The sequence below is a fragment of the Pipistrellus hanaki genome, assembly GCF_964339955.1.
Source record: "Pipistrellus hanaki genome assembly, chromosome: 3".
In the NCBI taxonomy this organism is placed as follows: domain Eukaryota; kingdom Metazoa; phylum Chordata; class Mammalia; order Chiroptera; family Vespertilionidae; genus Pipistrellus; species Pipistrellus hanaki.
The window spans coordinates 75,331,681-75,348,326 of NC_140505.1; the positions used below are offsets into that span (position 1 = coordinate 75,331,681).

Consider the following 16,646-nt stretch of genomic DNA (forward strand, 5'->3'; position numbering starts at 1 on the left):
AACAAAAATTAAAATGACAAAGCTAGATCCAGAAAAAACTGCAACTCCCACCTACGTTTCTCTTCCTCTCTGTTCATTCTCTTACTCAGATAAGGAGGACTTCTTTCCCCGACTCGTTCTTCTGCTTTCAGATTGTTTCCACGTTGTATTCTCTCACCCCCACCACATGCCTCCCTGCTTTCTCTCCACAGCCTTCATTTCTGATGAGAAGAAAATTGGCTGGACTTTCTCATCCTCATGCTTCCTCCCCTAACCAGCTGCACGGAAAAAGCCCTGCAGCACGAATCCCTCCCAACTGCAGCCCGCTGTGAGAGATGGATAATTACATCAGTCTGGCTGCGAGCGTGGCACCTGCTGTATACAGGCGGCGGTGTGTACGCCCGTGGTCAGGGCTGCAGTGTGGATGAGGCTCCGGCCTCGACTGGCAGACTACACCGAAATGAAGTCAAGGCCAGGCCACAAGGATTCATTTTAGCGTCCCTGGTTGGAGGGAGACACAACAGTGGTCAGACAGAGCAAAAGGCCAGTATGTGTCTGCAGCAAAAGCCTGTTTTGATTTATAGCATTTAAGGAAAGATCCATTTCACTATAAATCTGGCACTCGTGGTGTGATATGGCCTACAAGGCAGGAGGCAATTTCCAAAAGAGGGGGTGGAGAGGAGGGTCATGCAAAGGTCATCCAACCACGCAGCTGATGTGTTGGGAACAGCAGAACTCCTTTGTCCTGGGAATGGCTGCGAGTCTGCGGGAGACGCTGCAGCCTTCAGGGACAAAAAGAGAAAGGTAGAAGCCCGAAGACTGTAATGTGTGCAGGGCAATGCCATTACTGCTACCCCTGGCTCCTACATAGATTCTCTGCTAGCCTCATTATTTTCAGAAGGGACAATTACTAATGAGGAGGGATTTAACGATCAAATTAATCAATGGCAGTGCAGGATAACAAATGATGAGATGAAGACTCCCTGTAATTAAGTTTTATTAGGGCTTCTCTTTTCATTCCCAGAAGTGAAGAGTTTTATTTCTACAGTCCAAATTAATAAGCAAAAGCCACATAAATGTTATTTTCTTTCTGCTAGCTCTCACTCCACTAATGTAAAGACCAAGTTAGGGGTTATGGCATAGAATCGGACACCAGGCAATGTTTTTTGCCAATAATATTTCCAGCAATTGACAAGCACAGGAGGAATTGACAAGTTGCCTGTCTCTCCTGCTCACATGATGACAGCGTACTGAGCACGGTGTCCAGAGCACAGCGTAAGCTGCAGAAAATTACGGGGTAACAAGGAGAGCACCGGGGGCTGGAATGTGCCAATCACAATGTGCATTTGTACAACAGCTTTTCAGAGTGCATTCACATACCTAACCTCACTTCATTGCAACAAGTTTGGTCTGTGGGTGGCAGAACCCATTCTCCCGAGGAAGGACCCAAGGTCCAGACTGCTGACTCTCAGAAAGTGGTGCAGAAAACAGGCTGGAGCCACCTTTTCCTTCCCCTGGTGCCCTGTTTTCATTTTCTTGTGCAAAAGTCTGGCACCCCGTGGGTGGCATGAAGGCAGCTTATCTCGCTCCTTATCGTGTGATCTCTGTTCAGTGAAAACAGCCAGACACCCAGTGGCCCCTTCTTGTTTGAGACTGCTGAAGAACTTAGAAAGGCTTCCTTTCTATGATCTTTACTTTCAGGCTTTGTATCTTGGACAGAGTTAAATGGGAATGAGCTTTACACTCTAAACCCCTTAGCAGATGTGAGGTGTGATCATCTCTAACAGGTAGAACTTTGCAATGTAAAGCCCTGGGCCCGGAATTGAAGAATTGGTTTCTACTTCTGGTTCCAAATGCACCAACCATGCCTTCAATAGTCTCACACTGCAGTGGGATGGATACACGCTTTGCTCAGATGTGCCGGAGAATGCAATCTGCAGACGTCAGAAATGCACAGGCTGCCAGCAGGACCTCTGCAAATGCTCCAGCCGCCTGATGAACGGTGCCGCCGAATCATAAATGAGGATTATCGTCACCAGCTCGTGTGCTGCTATTATAAGGCAACACCCCAAGGTGCTTGGCTAAAGAATGGGTAGGAAATGAAACAACAAGCTCTAGGGTAATTCAGTGAAAGGAAAAGAAGACCAGAGTGGACCCCAGATTTGGCAGCTACTCTGAACACTGATGTCCAGTCACTAACATTTTTAAAGCCGCATCATCTGACAGATGTGCATTTAATGACCATTCTGATTCTACTAAAATGTCAAAGAACTTCTAATATGAATGTGGGAAATGTCTTGTGAGTTGTTTTCGATTTAAAAAGAAACTTCAGCCCTAGCCGGTTTGGCTCAGTGGATAGAGCAGTGGCCTGCAGACCAAAGGGTCCCAGGTTCTATTCTGGTCAAAGGATAGTGCCTTAGTTGCAGGCTACTCCAGGGTCTGGGTCCTGATCAGGGCTACTGCAGGAGGCAACCCATCGATGGGTTTCTCTCACATTGATGTTTTTCTCTGTCTACTCTCCCAAAAAATTAATGGAAAAGTAACCTCAGGTGAGGATTAACAAACAAACAAACAAAAAAGAAACTTCATCTGGGTCACTGAAATAAAATCAAATAAATATAGGGTATATTATTGCAGTAGTAGTTTGTAATATTCCAGGTTTTTTGTATGCATACGGTATTTATGGTCACACATATTTTTTGAACTTTTAAAAACTAAATGTCTTCCTACTTACCCATGAAAATCTAAAAGAAAGCCCCTTTCTCTACACCTCAATAATGTGATTTTCCCGCCCTGTCCAGAGATACTGAATTATTTTCTGCACTGATGTATGTTTCATATATTAATGATATTATGATAATGCTGTTACATGTTTCTTTCCCAGTGAGTAATCAACCAGATAATCATGGATGTGCTATTCTCTTCCAACTGAACAATTCTGAGCTTCTTAAGGGAAGAGTCCTAGAGGGCAGATTATTATAACATATCCCACAGATTCCAAGCTATTCAATCTTTCATTTTTCACATTCTACATCTAGTTCATTTATCTAAATATTTTGCAAGAGATCTTAAGATATAATTTATCATTATACAATTGTTGAGTCTAATCTTTTAGACAATTTTTTTCTCTTTTTATCCTTCCATATTTGTGTCATTTCCCTTTTAAAAACACACACAAAAACTCTAGAGGAAGAACTGCTCTTCCCCTGCCTTTGCCTGACCTCTGCGTGTCTGCACCCTTCCTGCCCTCCTTCTCCTCTTCTCTTTGCACATCCAGCTGCACTTAGGCTGCCTGCCTTCATACTGTCAGTTTTTTTATATTTTTTATGCCCTGCCTTCTTTTCTTCTCGGTCAAAACATCAAAACAGAATGGAAAATGGTTAAGCATGTCCCTATTGTTATTATATATTGCAGCCTCTTCATGTCACCTTTTCTGGACTGTCTTCTTTCCCTCCTCCCTCACACCCGTCTAAACTGTGTGTCTGCCTCCTCATCCCGAGGCAGCGATCTTCAGTCCCCACGTTCCTTTCTCTTAGACATTTGGAAAGCGTGCTTACAGTTGGTTTTTCCTCTCCCTGTCTGCTTCGTGACAGCCAGAATAACCTGTAATACACCACCCTGCCATCCTTGGCCCACATGCCATCCAGAATTCACTCCAGGGCTGCACTGAAGTTAAAAGCCCCTAGAAGGGTTTTTGTTCAGACTACCAGACGCAGCCCATGGGTGTTTGCGTTTTGTTTTCCTTCCTCCAGAGACTCTATTCGAATGCCTGACAATGAATAAACTTTAGGCAGCAAAGCGAATGGGAAGGGAGTTCTAGGGAGTCCTTAGTGTAGGGCAGGTCTGGCGTGTGTGGGATCGCCTGCTCTCCCGCAGAGGAGCCCGCCAGCCAGTCCTCATCCATGGGAGAAAGACCACGTGGGGAGACAGACACCTGGGCTCAGCAGGGAGCAGCCACGCCTTTCACCCCAATACAAACACCCTCCCAGGTCCCTCCCAAGAGAAAAAAACCTGTGGCATGAGAAAGACAGACTGAGATACAAAAACCAGCCAATCCTAGAATATATAGAAATGATTCAGGAACAAAGAGGATGTTTAAAATTCTGCTTAATATTCTCAAAATAATTTGAGAAGATAATAAAACAAACAAAAAAAGGATAATATTACATGAAGAGATAATAATCAAAAATAACATTTGCAAATAAAATGGGATTATCAAATAGAAACTTCAAAAGAAAGGATAAAAGATAAAGTTTAAACAGATAATATGAGAAAAAGAAAAATGGGCATAGAGCATAGCCTACTACAATAGTTCATTTTCTGACCAGTGAACATTTCAGGAAGGAAACCGAAAACAAAAAGTATAAAATTATCAAGAAAACGCTGATCACTGTGGCCTGGCTCTTTGCCCGCAGCACCTCACCCAATGTAGCACCCCCTTTGGACTCCCACTGGGAGCAGTGGGGCTGGGCTTTCGAGGATTTTCACAACTTTTAAGGGGTATGCTTTTTTTCCCCCCAGAAATAAAAATAAATCTCTAAAATTTTCTTGGATATGATCATTTTTACCTGTCTGTGCCCAAATTTTCTAATATAAAAAGCACCACCATCCCTGCCGCAGCCACCCTCTCATGGGCACCTTCACCACTATAGCCATCGTTGTCACCCCAGTCACCACGGTCAGACAGTCACGTTCGTCAACACAGACCCTTCATCACCCTCAGTCCTACTGGCATAATAATTATCCTGATTCTGACATGTACATCAGACTTCATCACGTATGAATTTCAGAGAGCAACTGAGTGCAAACTATGTACTATCTCTAAACACTAAGCAACTGAATAGCATAATGGAGATTTTAGAAGAGATGCTTAATGTAAGTGGTCAGATGCACTCACTGATGTTCTATTTTCGACACACTTTCATTTATTTATTAACTATATCTCAAAGACCATTTCTTGCTCAATTTGGCAAAACTAGCCGGGATTACTTTATACTTTAGTTTCTAAAATGGTGTTGGTCATAATAATCTTCTTTTTCCCAATTTTTTTTTTTTTTATCCTCCCTTCTTGCAAGTTCTCCAGACAGCTGGCCTACCCTGCTCTTCATTACTGTCAAGCTTCTGCTCTGTGTGAGTCAGTGATTTGCTGGCCCAAGACAGCTGGTCGGACAGCATTTGCTAATACTACGCAAAAGCATCAACTTAAAGTATTCATGAGAACGTCTTCTGACATAATCATCATTAGTCATACATAGTTTTATGAACAGCAGCTTATAATTGTATCCTGTTATTTTATGAATATTTATCAGTCCTGTCAATATGATTTATACATGGCTTCAAAAAGAATTCTGACTTTTTTTTAAGTTGGTTATTTTAAAATATAACATATTGACCTACCCTCAAGAATGAAATACAAGTATTGTTTAAATGTAGGCGTGGTTAAAACCACGATGAGATACCACTGTACACTTACTGTGGTGGCAAAAACAAGCAAACAAACAAAAAGACAAACCTAGACAAACTGACCGTATCAAGTGCTGACAGATGGGGGCACAGAACAAGAACAACCAGAATGCCCATGTAGTCGGTGGGAATGTATAACGGTCCAGACATTTTGCAAAACATTTAATCAGTTTCTTAAAAAGTTAAACACCTTTACCATATGACCCAGCAACCTTACTCCTGGGTATTTACCCAAGCGAAATGAAAAATATGTCAAACAAAAAGTTTGTAAGTGAATGTTTATAGCAGATTTATTCATATTTGTTCCAAACAGGAAATCACCCAAATGTCCTTTAATTAATGACCAGATAAACAAATGTGGTTCTCCCTTACAATGGAATACTATTCAGCTTAAAACGAAATGAACTGGTACAGCAGCATGGGTGGATCTCAGCTTCAGTATGCTAAGTGAAAGAGGCTAGACTCAAATTGTTGTATACTGTATGATTCCACTTACATGGCGTTCTGTAAAAGGGAAAACTACAAGGATAGAAAACAAATCAGTGGTTGCTGGGAGTGAAGGTAATTAAAAGGAGCATCAGAACATTTTTTTGGTGATGATGGAACTGTTTCATACATTGCCTGGGATAGTGGTGGTAACATAAGTGTATGAGTGTATGAATTTGTCAAAATTGATAGAACGGTACCCCTAAAAAGAGTATTTTATTGTGTGTATTTTTTACCTCAGTAAACCTAAGAAAACAATTCAGTGTGGAAATCTGAAGATAAGTAAACATTTAAAATATGCATTATTGCCTTAGCTGGTTTGGTTCAATGGATAGAGTGTCGGCCTGTGGACTGAAAGGTCCTGGGTTCAATTCTGGTGAAGGGCACATGCCCAAATTGATGGCTTGGTCCCCAGTATAGGGCTTGCAGGAGGCAGCCAATCAATGATCAGTGATTCTCTCTCATCATTGATGTTTCTCTTTTTCTCTGTAATTAACAAAAATCTTTAAAAAATAAAATAAAATACATATTATTTTTTCAATATATACCTAAAAATACGAATGAAAGCCAACAACCTCACTATCTCTGTGGCAAAAACAGGTTACCTTCATTGCTAGTTTAAGGTCAGGAAAAGGCTACTGTGTTACCATGGTTACAAGCTATTATTGAAACCTCTAATATTAAATTATGACTCGCATGTAATGTCGGGGTAGAGTGAGAAACAACCTGACAAAATCACCCAAGGACTTTTCATTTTTAGGGACCTTCATGAACTTAGAGATACACTGTGATGCTAGTGAACATATACTTAAGGAATTTAAAGAAGAAAGGTTAGAAACTTTTTGGCTAAACTTGAAGTTAATTCTATAATTTGTATGCTAGCTCTAAGGCTGTTGAGACTCTTTTTTTTTTTTTCCCTTTTGTTTTTAACAGAATTATTTTCCCACACATGGATTGCTGAAACAATGACATGTGGGAGGCTAACCCCTTCTCTACCTGTTGACTTTCCTGCGACATCATGATTTTCTAATTTAAAAAAGTAGACAGCAGACAGATTGAGAGTGGGTTTTAAAGTAAGGAGAATTGTTTGCTGTGGGTCTCAATTTAGCAAGTTGTGATAATTTATTCCAAGTGATGTTAAGGTAGAGATACGAATCTTAACAAGCATATCCATTTTAAAACTATACTAAAGATGGGTTGCCACAGAGATTGCAATGCATCTACCTCACAACCAGTAAAAATTAAACTTACATTTACTGCCACTGGGTTAGTGCTCCTCCTATGCTAAGGAGGTGCTATACATTCAATCCTCCAGGATGTCAGCTCTCACCACTGCATGCCTTGCTGTTTATGACCCAAGGATCTCAAATAATCCAGAAGTCCTGACAGGCACCATGCTAATTCTTGCTTTTGTATCTTTGTCCACTCATTCCTCCATTACTATCTGAAAGCCACCCCGATATTCATTTGATGTTGTTTCTGTAAATGCTGACTCTGACTAATATGTAGCTTGTACATAAATAGCATGTTTATATAAGAATACTAGGAACTAACTTCAGAAGACACAGACTCCAACTTTCAGTCATCCTAGTTATAGGAGAATTGTTGATCTTCAACCATAAAACCAACATGACATAAGACCAGGATAGTGAAAATCAGGGTAGTGAAAACCAGGATGACTCACACCTGATCCTCATTTGACCCGTTTCGAGGTCCTTGGAGTGGACTCTGCTGGTCTGCATTAGAGACCTTTTCAACCCTCTCCCTTTAATCTCTTTGTTCTGCTTTCCTTCTTCCTCTCTATGAAAACCTCTGCTTGCATTGAGATGTGAAGATAGCTTTAGGACAAGACTCCCTCATCTCCCAGGTGGTCAGCACCTGTTTCAGAAGTTTGGCTTTTGTGGTATCAGGTAGCCAAACCTCGGTCTCGGTTACATATGTACTATGTTACTCTTACTGATTGAATATAGTAACTGTATATTCCCCCATCAAAATTTATATGGTAAAGTTCCAACCCTATGTACCTTAGAATGTAACATTACTTGAAAAGAGTCATCGCAGATGCCATTAGTTAAGCTGAGGTTACACAGAAATGCATGGGCCCCTTAATCCTATACAAATTGTGTCCTTATAAAGAAGTGAAAATTTGGACACAGACACACATACATGTGAAGAAGCAAAAGGCAAAAAAAAACAAGGTGGTGTGTCTACGAGCCAATGAAGCACAAGGATTGCCAGCAAGCTACCAGAAGCTAGGGGGAGCCATGGAACAGATTCCTTCCCACAGCCCTCAGAGGAACCACCCTGCTGACATTTTGATCTTGTACTTCCAGCTTCCAGAACTGTGAGGTAGTAAAATTCTGTTGCTTAAACCAAACCAAAACAAAATCCCCCAAAACAAACAAAAGAACTATCCAAAAATAATCTTCCTACTAAGGAGATTCTGCAAATGCATGAGCAGCTGCAGCAACCGAATACCCCGAAAGGGGCTGTAGTTGGATGGTGGTTTATAACACTGCTCCTGTGTGGACCAGGCCCTTAGCTGCCACCCCACCCCCCACCTCCACCCAGCATACTTTCTGCTGACTGATGAGCACATCCTCATCTCCTCTGACTTTCTTAGATTTGAATCTTCAACCACTTTAAAGGTTTTACCAACTTTTAAAGCAACTAGGATAATCTTTCCCAGAAGAAAAGAGGGCCGGTTGTGGGAGGTGTGACAGAGTAGCTTGTGGTCTTTCAGGAAATTGGCAGACTCTTCTCTTGGCAAGGGAGCCAACACATACTCAGTGTCGGGGCATCTGGACAACCCTAGGAGACTCACCCAGCAGCTGTTACACCGATTTCCAACCACAGGGACCTGAGCAACAACTGTCATCACATTTTCCTGATGAACTCTTACCTCTGAGTCTCAATGATGTGTCTAACACACACTGTGAACATCAACCAGTCAGACTCAAAGCCAAGACTCAAAAACTGCTTTAAAATGGCAGAAAATGTTTAAGACATAGTTTCTGTGACTTGGTCATTAATGTATTTATATCCTAATCCTCATTTCTTTTCATATTCCTTTTCCTCAATTATTTTTTCCCTGCTTGGTGAATGTTACCGCAGCAGCTACCTCTAATCATTAAGATAGTTTTGTAGGCAAATCATGTTCCAGATCTTAGACAACAGTCAATATAGATGGAGGGATTAAAAAAAAATACCATTCATTATATATACACTAAAGGCCCAGTGCACAACATTTGTGCACTGGCGGGGTGGGGTGGAGTGGGGGTGCAGGGAGGTCCCTCAGCCCAGCCTGCACACTCTTGCAGTCCAGGACCCTTTAGATGGTGTCCATCTGCCTTGGAGGTGGAAGAGGCTCCTGCCACCGCTACTGTGTCAGCCATAAGCCTGGCTTCTGGCTGAGCAGCGCTCCCCCTGTGGGAGTGCACTGACCATAAGGGAGCAGCTCCTGCATTGAGAGTCTGCTTCCTTGTGGTCAGTGCACATCATAGCAACCGGTCATTCTGCCGTTCAATCAATTTGCATATTAGCCTTTTATTATACAGGATTTAATTTCCCATTATCCTACTTATATTTCTCTTGTTTAAATAAAAGCAATCTCTTTTTGCCAGGAAAGAGTGATTAGATTTACATATTCAGAGCTGTAAAAACAATGCCCATGTATGATGATATTTTGTGCTATATTATTCTATGATAACTCAAAGGTCCAAACACCCTAAGTGTATCAGATACCAATTGATGTTTTCAGTATAAATCCAACTGAGAATCTTTGATTTGGTTCTCTCATTGCCAGGGCTCAGCTTTCTCCTCTCTTCAACCCCTCATTCCCAGCAGTCTGTGTTCCATCCCCTTCTTCAGAAGCCCACAGCACCTGCCTCCTTCTAGTAATTGCTGGGAATACACATTAAGCTTGAGTGTGCAAGATATCTGGAAATCATTAACAGAAGCACACATACTGACTTATTTCTGAAGGTGCCAGTTCCCCCAAATTCCAGTGCTTCATCCATCCCTTCAACAAATACGTCTTAAATACAGTGTGCTCTTGGAACCTGATGAGATCCCACCTATAATCCAGAAGAAGTGGAAGCAATGCAGCTTATGTTTTAATTGATCTTTGAAAATAAACTCCTCCATGCTTCTGTAAACCAGTCAGCATGCTTTTAATTTAAACGTTCTGAGATTATGAAGCACTTGTGTCACAATCAGGATTTTTGACCATTTGCTGTGAGGCTCCATTTCATATGCAATCCTTCCCATCGCCTAGATTTTCTTTCCTGTGTTTCCTACTTTGAGGGCGCTTTTCTCAACATAATTTCTTTAACTGGAGTGTTCGCCAGGGTCTGCCCTCCCACACACACAGCCATCACACGTTCCTGTCCTCTCAACTTTCCTTTTCAGTAGTCACTTCTCCTCCTCCACCTGTCCTGCAAACGGCTCTCATTGCACTTCTCCTGACTACACACATCCCTTTTCTAAAAAACAAAACAAAACAAAACAAAACAAAACAAAACAAGGACAGGCCTGGGCCGGTACCTGCTGCATGCCCTGCATGGTCTGCTGCAGGAACTGCAGCTGCTGGTCCTTGGTGAGGTTGTCTTCCGTTCGGAAAAGCTGCTCCTTCTCTTGCTTCAGCAGCTCCACCTCGTTCCTGTAGGCATCCAGCTGCCAGCGGAGGCTGTCGTTCTCCTCTTTCAGGGCGTAGGCCTGAGCCGCCAGGGCTGGAGGGCAGACAAGGAGCTCAGGTGAGTTACCTTCCTGCTTAGGCTGACGGGCCTTCTATGGGAAAGGGACTCTCACCAAACTCCTAACAGTTGGCACCAGCTCAGAAGGAAAACCAAAACGCCTTACCCCAGGGCGCTCTGCAGTGGGTGAGCATCATTTTTTTTGCAATTTTCATCTATCCTACTTGTCGCGTCTCACATAGGAATGTTTGCTGTGGGCGTAGGATTAATTTCTCCCAAAGTTTTGTCTCCTGACCTCTTCCCCTATCCTAGGCACCCTCTCCGAGGTCCGTATGTGCTGCTCAGTGACAGCATTCTGCCTCCCAGGCAACGGCCCCATCCATACACTGTGCCCGCTCCCCTCTGCTGGGCCGCTCAGCTCCTCGCAGCCCACCTTCACACCATTGGCAGTTGCACAGGTCAAGGAGGTAGCAGCAGCCCAGGGGCAGGTGGGTTTATCTGCACACCACCAGCCTGCTCCACTGCTGGGGCAAATTGTTCTAATTCTTTTATTTATTGATTGATATATTGATTGTGGTATCACATATTTGTCCTTATCCCCCCATTCCCATCCCAAACCCTTCTCCACGTATGCCTCTATCCTCCCCCCCCCCCCCCACACACACACACTGTTATCTATGTCCATTGGTTAGGCTTATATGCATGCACACAAGTCCTTTGGTTGATCTCTTCCCTTTACCCCCACCCTCCCCTACCTTCCCTCTGAGGTTTGACGGTCTGGTCACTGCTTCTCTGTCTCTGGGTCTGTTTTTGTTCATCAGTTTATGTTGTTCATTATTTTTCCTAGATGCATGAGATCATGTGATCCAAGAAATACCCTTGTAAGAACCTAAACTGAGACAAGCCATAATGGTTATGCTGAGAGGCAAATGGATCAGTCTGTAGTGAGTTCCTCTCTTGGCCAACAGTTCCTTTGAGTCCCAATTTCAATGTCAAACAGTTCCTTGTGTGTACATGTCAGCCATGATATTTCAGATCTGGTTGGTGGATAAATGGTGGTGATGCAGGGCCAACCGTCTCTAATTCTTATCAGAATGGTAACCTAGTTCCACCTGCTTTACCAACAGTCTAAACCGCTTTTTCCCCACAAGGCTGAGTGGGTACACAGATACTCCTCCTGGAACCTAAAGTTCTCTGTATGTAGATCCAGGCCCCAGTCACCTCCCCATCTAACGAGAAACCGAGACAGTCCACTCAGGCGCATCATATCAAGGCTTCAGAAACAACAAGACTGAATAAAAGCAGAGAATGAATCATCAAAGAGAAAATTAAGGATGGGGAACCCTTCCCCACATTCCAGCTGTTTGCTTCGTGGTCTCTCCAAGATGAATAGCAGCTTGCTGAGCTCTCACCATATAATGGACCCTGGGCCACGAGCTTCCCATGGACGGACTCACCTTACAACTACCCCCCACGAAGCCTATGATGCCGGTGCTGCTGTTACCCCGCTCTTTGCAGATGAGAAACACGAGGCATGGAAGAGTCAGAGAACTTGTCCAGACCCACAAAGTACGCAGCACAGAGTCCACACCTAGGCGGCTGGCTTCAACTTCGCTCTCAGTCACTGGGCTGCTGTGCCGTCCAGATGTGTTCAGTTCTTATCAGAGAGTCCACAACCAGTCTTGCATTCTCCCCTTTCCCACCAGTTTCCCACACTCTTTTCTCGCTCCCACAGAAAATGCATTCTCTACTCTTGGAAGCAAGAGAAAGTGAGAGAGAAATATAAAAGCTTGTTATCAGTAACTTCTGCCTAGAAGTAAGTTTGGGTTTGTGGGGCATAGTGTGGACCTACTGCACAGCTGGTCCTCAGTCCGTGCTCACTGCCACCACCTCCCTGATCCCAATCAGAGGGCAGCCTCCCAGAGGGCTACCTGCCCCTCACAGACAGTGGTTCTCAACTTTCCTAACGCCACGACCCTTTAATACAGTTCTTCATGCTGTGGTGTTCTCTTTGCTACTTCATAACTGTAATTGTGCTACTGTTATGAATCGTAATGTAAATATCTGTGTTTTCCGATGGTCTTGCAGGGGTCTTCAAACTACGGCCCGCGGGCCACATGCGGCCCGCAGAGGAGTCTGATCCGGCCCGCCAGGTTTTTTGGGCAGTGAGCGCAGCCGAGGTGTTACAGTAGGAATTAGTAGTTCATATAGTCCGGCCCTCCAGCTCTCTGAGGGACCGTGATCTGGCCCCCACTTTAAAAAGTTTGAGGACCCCTGGTAGGCGACCCTGTTAACCGTTCTCAACCTGAGGGTCGCAATTCACAGGTTGAGAACCGCTGCTGTAGAGCCTAAAACCACCGGAAAACACAGGTATTTACATTACGATTCATAACAGTAGCACAATTACAGTTATGAAGTAGCAAAGAGAACACCACAGCATGAGGAACTGTATTAAAGGGTCGTGGCGTCAGGAAGGTTGAGGACCACTGCCGTACAAGGATGACAGGTGTGCACCGAGCACTGTGACACCCACTGCATTCTCTCCTCAAGTAGCAAACATCAATTTATGTCACTAATAGTCTTACAGTTGAGTGTTTTACAGTGTTCTGCTTTTCAAAATGATAATCTATGTGTAGTAAACACTAAATTACTAATCAAATACAACACGCAATTAACCCAGAAAAATTTCCCACCAGCAGCCATTAGGGATCAATTAGTCAACAAGCATTTACCGCATTACTTACTCTGTGCCCAGACCTGCCTGGGCACCTTGGATCAGGTAAAGAAGACAAAACATATCTCTTCTCAGAAGGAGCTTACAATGTAAGAGAAAGTGCCACATTTGAATGAAAGTAACACATTCAAAGGAAGATAGGGCAGTTTGCTGCCTGCCATACAGTCAGCACTCAGTACATGTCGGGTGAATGACTAAACAAGCAACTTAGTATCAAGGGATTTAACAAGGGAATCACCAATGGGAGTTCAGAGAAGGAAAAATGCAGGCTGGAGTCATCAAAGTGGCTTAGAAGGCTGAAAGCCAAGAACTGGGAAAGACAGCTAATCGGGAGCTGAAGCACCAGCAACAGTCCAGAGGTGAGGACTGAGGTGAGAGTATTTGGGGCAGGAAGCAGGGGGAGGTTGACCAAACAGGGAAGAGTCTGCGGAAGCAGAGTCAGGTGAACTGTGTCAGGTGATGAGAGAAGAGGGAGGCTCAGGAGTCAGATTGCAGAGCGGGGCTCACTGGAGTGACCGGCTGAGAAGCACTGATGGTGCTCGGGCAGGGGGAGCGCGTGAGGAAACTGGTGCCTGAGGACGATTAGTTCGGTGCTGGTCGTGGAATGAACTGGAAGCTGAAGGGGATGCATAAGGGGAATTTTATTTGGTGTATATGTGGGAGTGAAACTAAGGATCAGCTGATTTTAGAGTTCTTAGGGACTGAGAAAACCAGAAATGGCCCAGGGTACATACACCCAGGAACTTGAGCTAGTGCGTTTTGGCACTGGGCAGCCCAACTTCAGACCTCGTCCACACCCTGAGACACCAACTCCTTCCTGACAATTCCGTTTCCCAATCCATAAGGAAATAGTTATGAGGCATCATTGGAGAGAGGGATGTTGTAATAGGACAAAATTACAGAAAATGCAAATGATGAAGAAAGTTGTTGGCACTACATAAGCACATTACTACATTTAGTAGCATTCAAAGACACTTAAGTCATTTCCTTAGGAAGCTCTATTTGGCCCTTTCTCAATTCAGACTGGCATTTTTATTATCATAACTGATAGCAGGTGTTTATGAAGAAATCGATTAGTATGCAGGGATGAAAATTACATTTTCCAAACGAATTGCATAGTCTGCACGATATGCTGAAGTCTGTGTAGCAAAATGCAAGCAGCTATAATGCATGAGCTAGCAACATTATTTAAATAAATTATCTGAACATAGTACATATAGGAGAGTGCACCATCCATTATTTCACGGGTTCTCTTTTAAGCCTGTGAAGTGGCACTACTGACAGTTCTTATTCTTGGCTAAGCCGAGTGACTCCTGTGCCTGCCAAGCAGGATACAATGTTGTTTGCATTTCTGGGAGTAGAATGTGATATCATTGTCTCTGTAAAAAACCCAACACCTTTACCTCTTCTCAGCCCCCTATTTCCATGCCTCAAACCCCTGTCCCCCAAATCAATACCATAGCCAATCGCATCAATGTTTTTATAATTGCGCATATAACTGATTTACATTCTTGATTAAATGATTTCAAGCAAGATATTTCTTTAAAAATGTGGTTACTCGTGTGGCAGCAAAATGGTTATCTTCTAAAGGGTGAGAAATTGTATATTGACTCCACTTAACTCCAGGCCACCTGTATGTAAACAGTATTCGGCTTCATGCTGCAGCCAACACGGACTCCGCCCCGGAGGAAGCTATTTTATGTTTCTTGGACCGGAGCTCTAAAAGAAACAAAATCCTAATCATTTCTAACTAACACATTTCTAAGTGTATTAAAAATTCCAAAATTTAAAAGGTCCACTCTTTCATTTCTCTTCCGTTCTTCCTGGGACACTGCATTAAATTAAATGGTTTTGAAAAATGTGTAATGAAGCTTCCATGGTAAAATTTACCCTTGAGGGACTGCACAATAAATCCACTATTCAAATAAGCTTAAGGATTAAAAATAGACGATGGTATGCATCTTTCTGTAAGAATCCCCAAGGAATGCGCTGTGTTCTAATAAATGGAATATTTAGCTAACAGCTACCACATGTGGATGACTGCTTTTCAATTTTAAAAAAAGCATACCACACTTTAAATGTAAACTCTTCAGAACATAATTAAATCTTCCTTTGGCGATTTTAAAGGCGCTGCTGAGTGTGGTGATGCCCCTGGATTATCACACTTCATTCACCGTCTACCACTGAGGGAGAAGCCAGGTGCGGGAGCTGCGGCCGGCACCGGGGTAAGGCCAGGGCAGCCAGCACTGCAGACTGGTCCAGGACCTTAGAAAAACTGCTACTGAAAATTTTGGATTGAATTAAAAAAGAAAAAAAAAGAAAAAAAAAGAATGAAATAACAACATTGAAAAAGCTTTGCTAAACGAGATTAAATTACACTTTAAAAATTAGCACCAGATTACTAAAATTACCAAAGTGATCCTGGCATGAAAATCGATCCAAAGGTTACATTATCCTGCTGAAGAAGGGGGTTGAAAGGTATTACGTCACCTCACTGTTCTCGCTCCTAGATGCCACATGAACCATTATCCTTTATATTAATTATGGTCAGAGCGACCTCCTCCTCTGTCTCTTGTATTACTTATGTGTGTTTCCATGGAAACAGCTGAGGGCATGCAAAACTTCTCTAAGTAAATAATCTGATGAAAGCCTTGAAATCTCTCTCTTACTGGCCTGAGCCAGCCTCAGAAAAATAATTAGCACTAAATGAAAAAATGTAAGCTATTTTGGGTTATGTCCCAGTAAGCTAATACCTAGTATGTTAATATCTTTTTCATGCTCAGGCTAGAGGTAACTAGCGAATGAAACATTTTGACAAATTGCTTCTAACAATATCGAGATTTCTCAAGAACAGTTTGTTTCTGTGTCTTTGGGGAACTCTGTGTTTAACATCTTCCCTCCCTTTGCCAGATGTCCTTCTGGGATGTGGGTGGACTGCCCGGGGACGCGGCTACACTGTGCTTCTTTCCCGCGTGCCAGGGCAGTCCTTTCCGAGGACTTCATCGGCTGCGGCCCAGAGCAGAGGGGTAGGGAGGGTGCTCTGTGTGTGTGTGTGCCGGTAGGCCCAGCTCCCTGGATGACCGGATGGCTCTGAGGCCTTGCAGGTATCCCCAGGGTATCTGCTCGCCTGGGCAGCCTGATGACTCAGAGACACTCCAGGCTGCAGGCCTCGCTGCATTCTTCTCTCCCCGCAGGGCACGGGGTCTCCGGGTGGTCTTCTGTGGCAGAGATGGTCTGCTCGGTGCAGCGCTGCTCCTGGGAGGTGAGTGCTTCAGGCATCACCTTGTGAC

General features: G+C 43.5%; 1 protein-coding gene across 9 annotated transcripts in view; it reads right to left on the reverse strand.

Annotated features, from left to right (window-relative positions):
- ENOX1 (ecto-NOX disulfide-thiol exchanger 1) overlaps positions 1–16,646 on the reverse strand; it is a 559,063-nt gene that overhangs the window by 77,543 nt on the left and 464,874 nt on the right. For all 9 annotated transcript variants that reach the window (XM_084876551.1, XM_084876549.1, XM_084876547.1 and 6 more), the window contains one exon: positions 10,474–10,658. In XM_084876551.1, the coding sequence (XP_084732677.1) occupies positions 10,474–10,658 (185 nt within the window). The remainder of the gene's footprint in view (positions 1–10,473; positions 10,659–16,646) is intronic.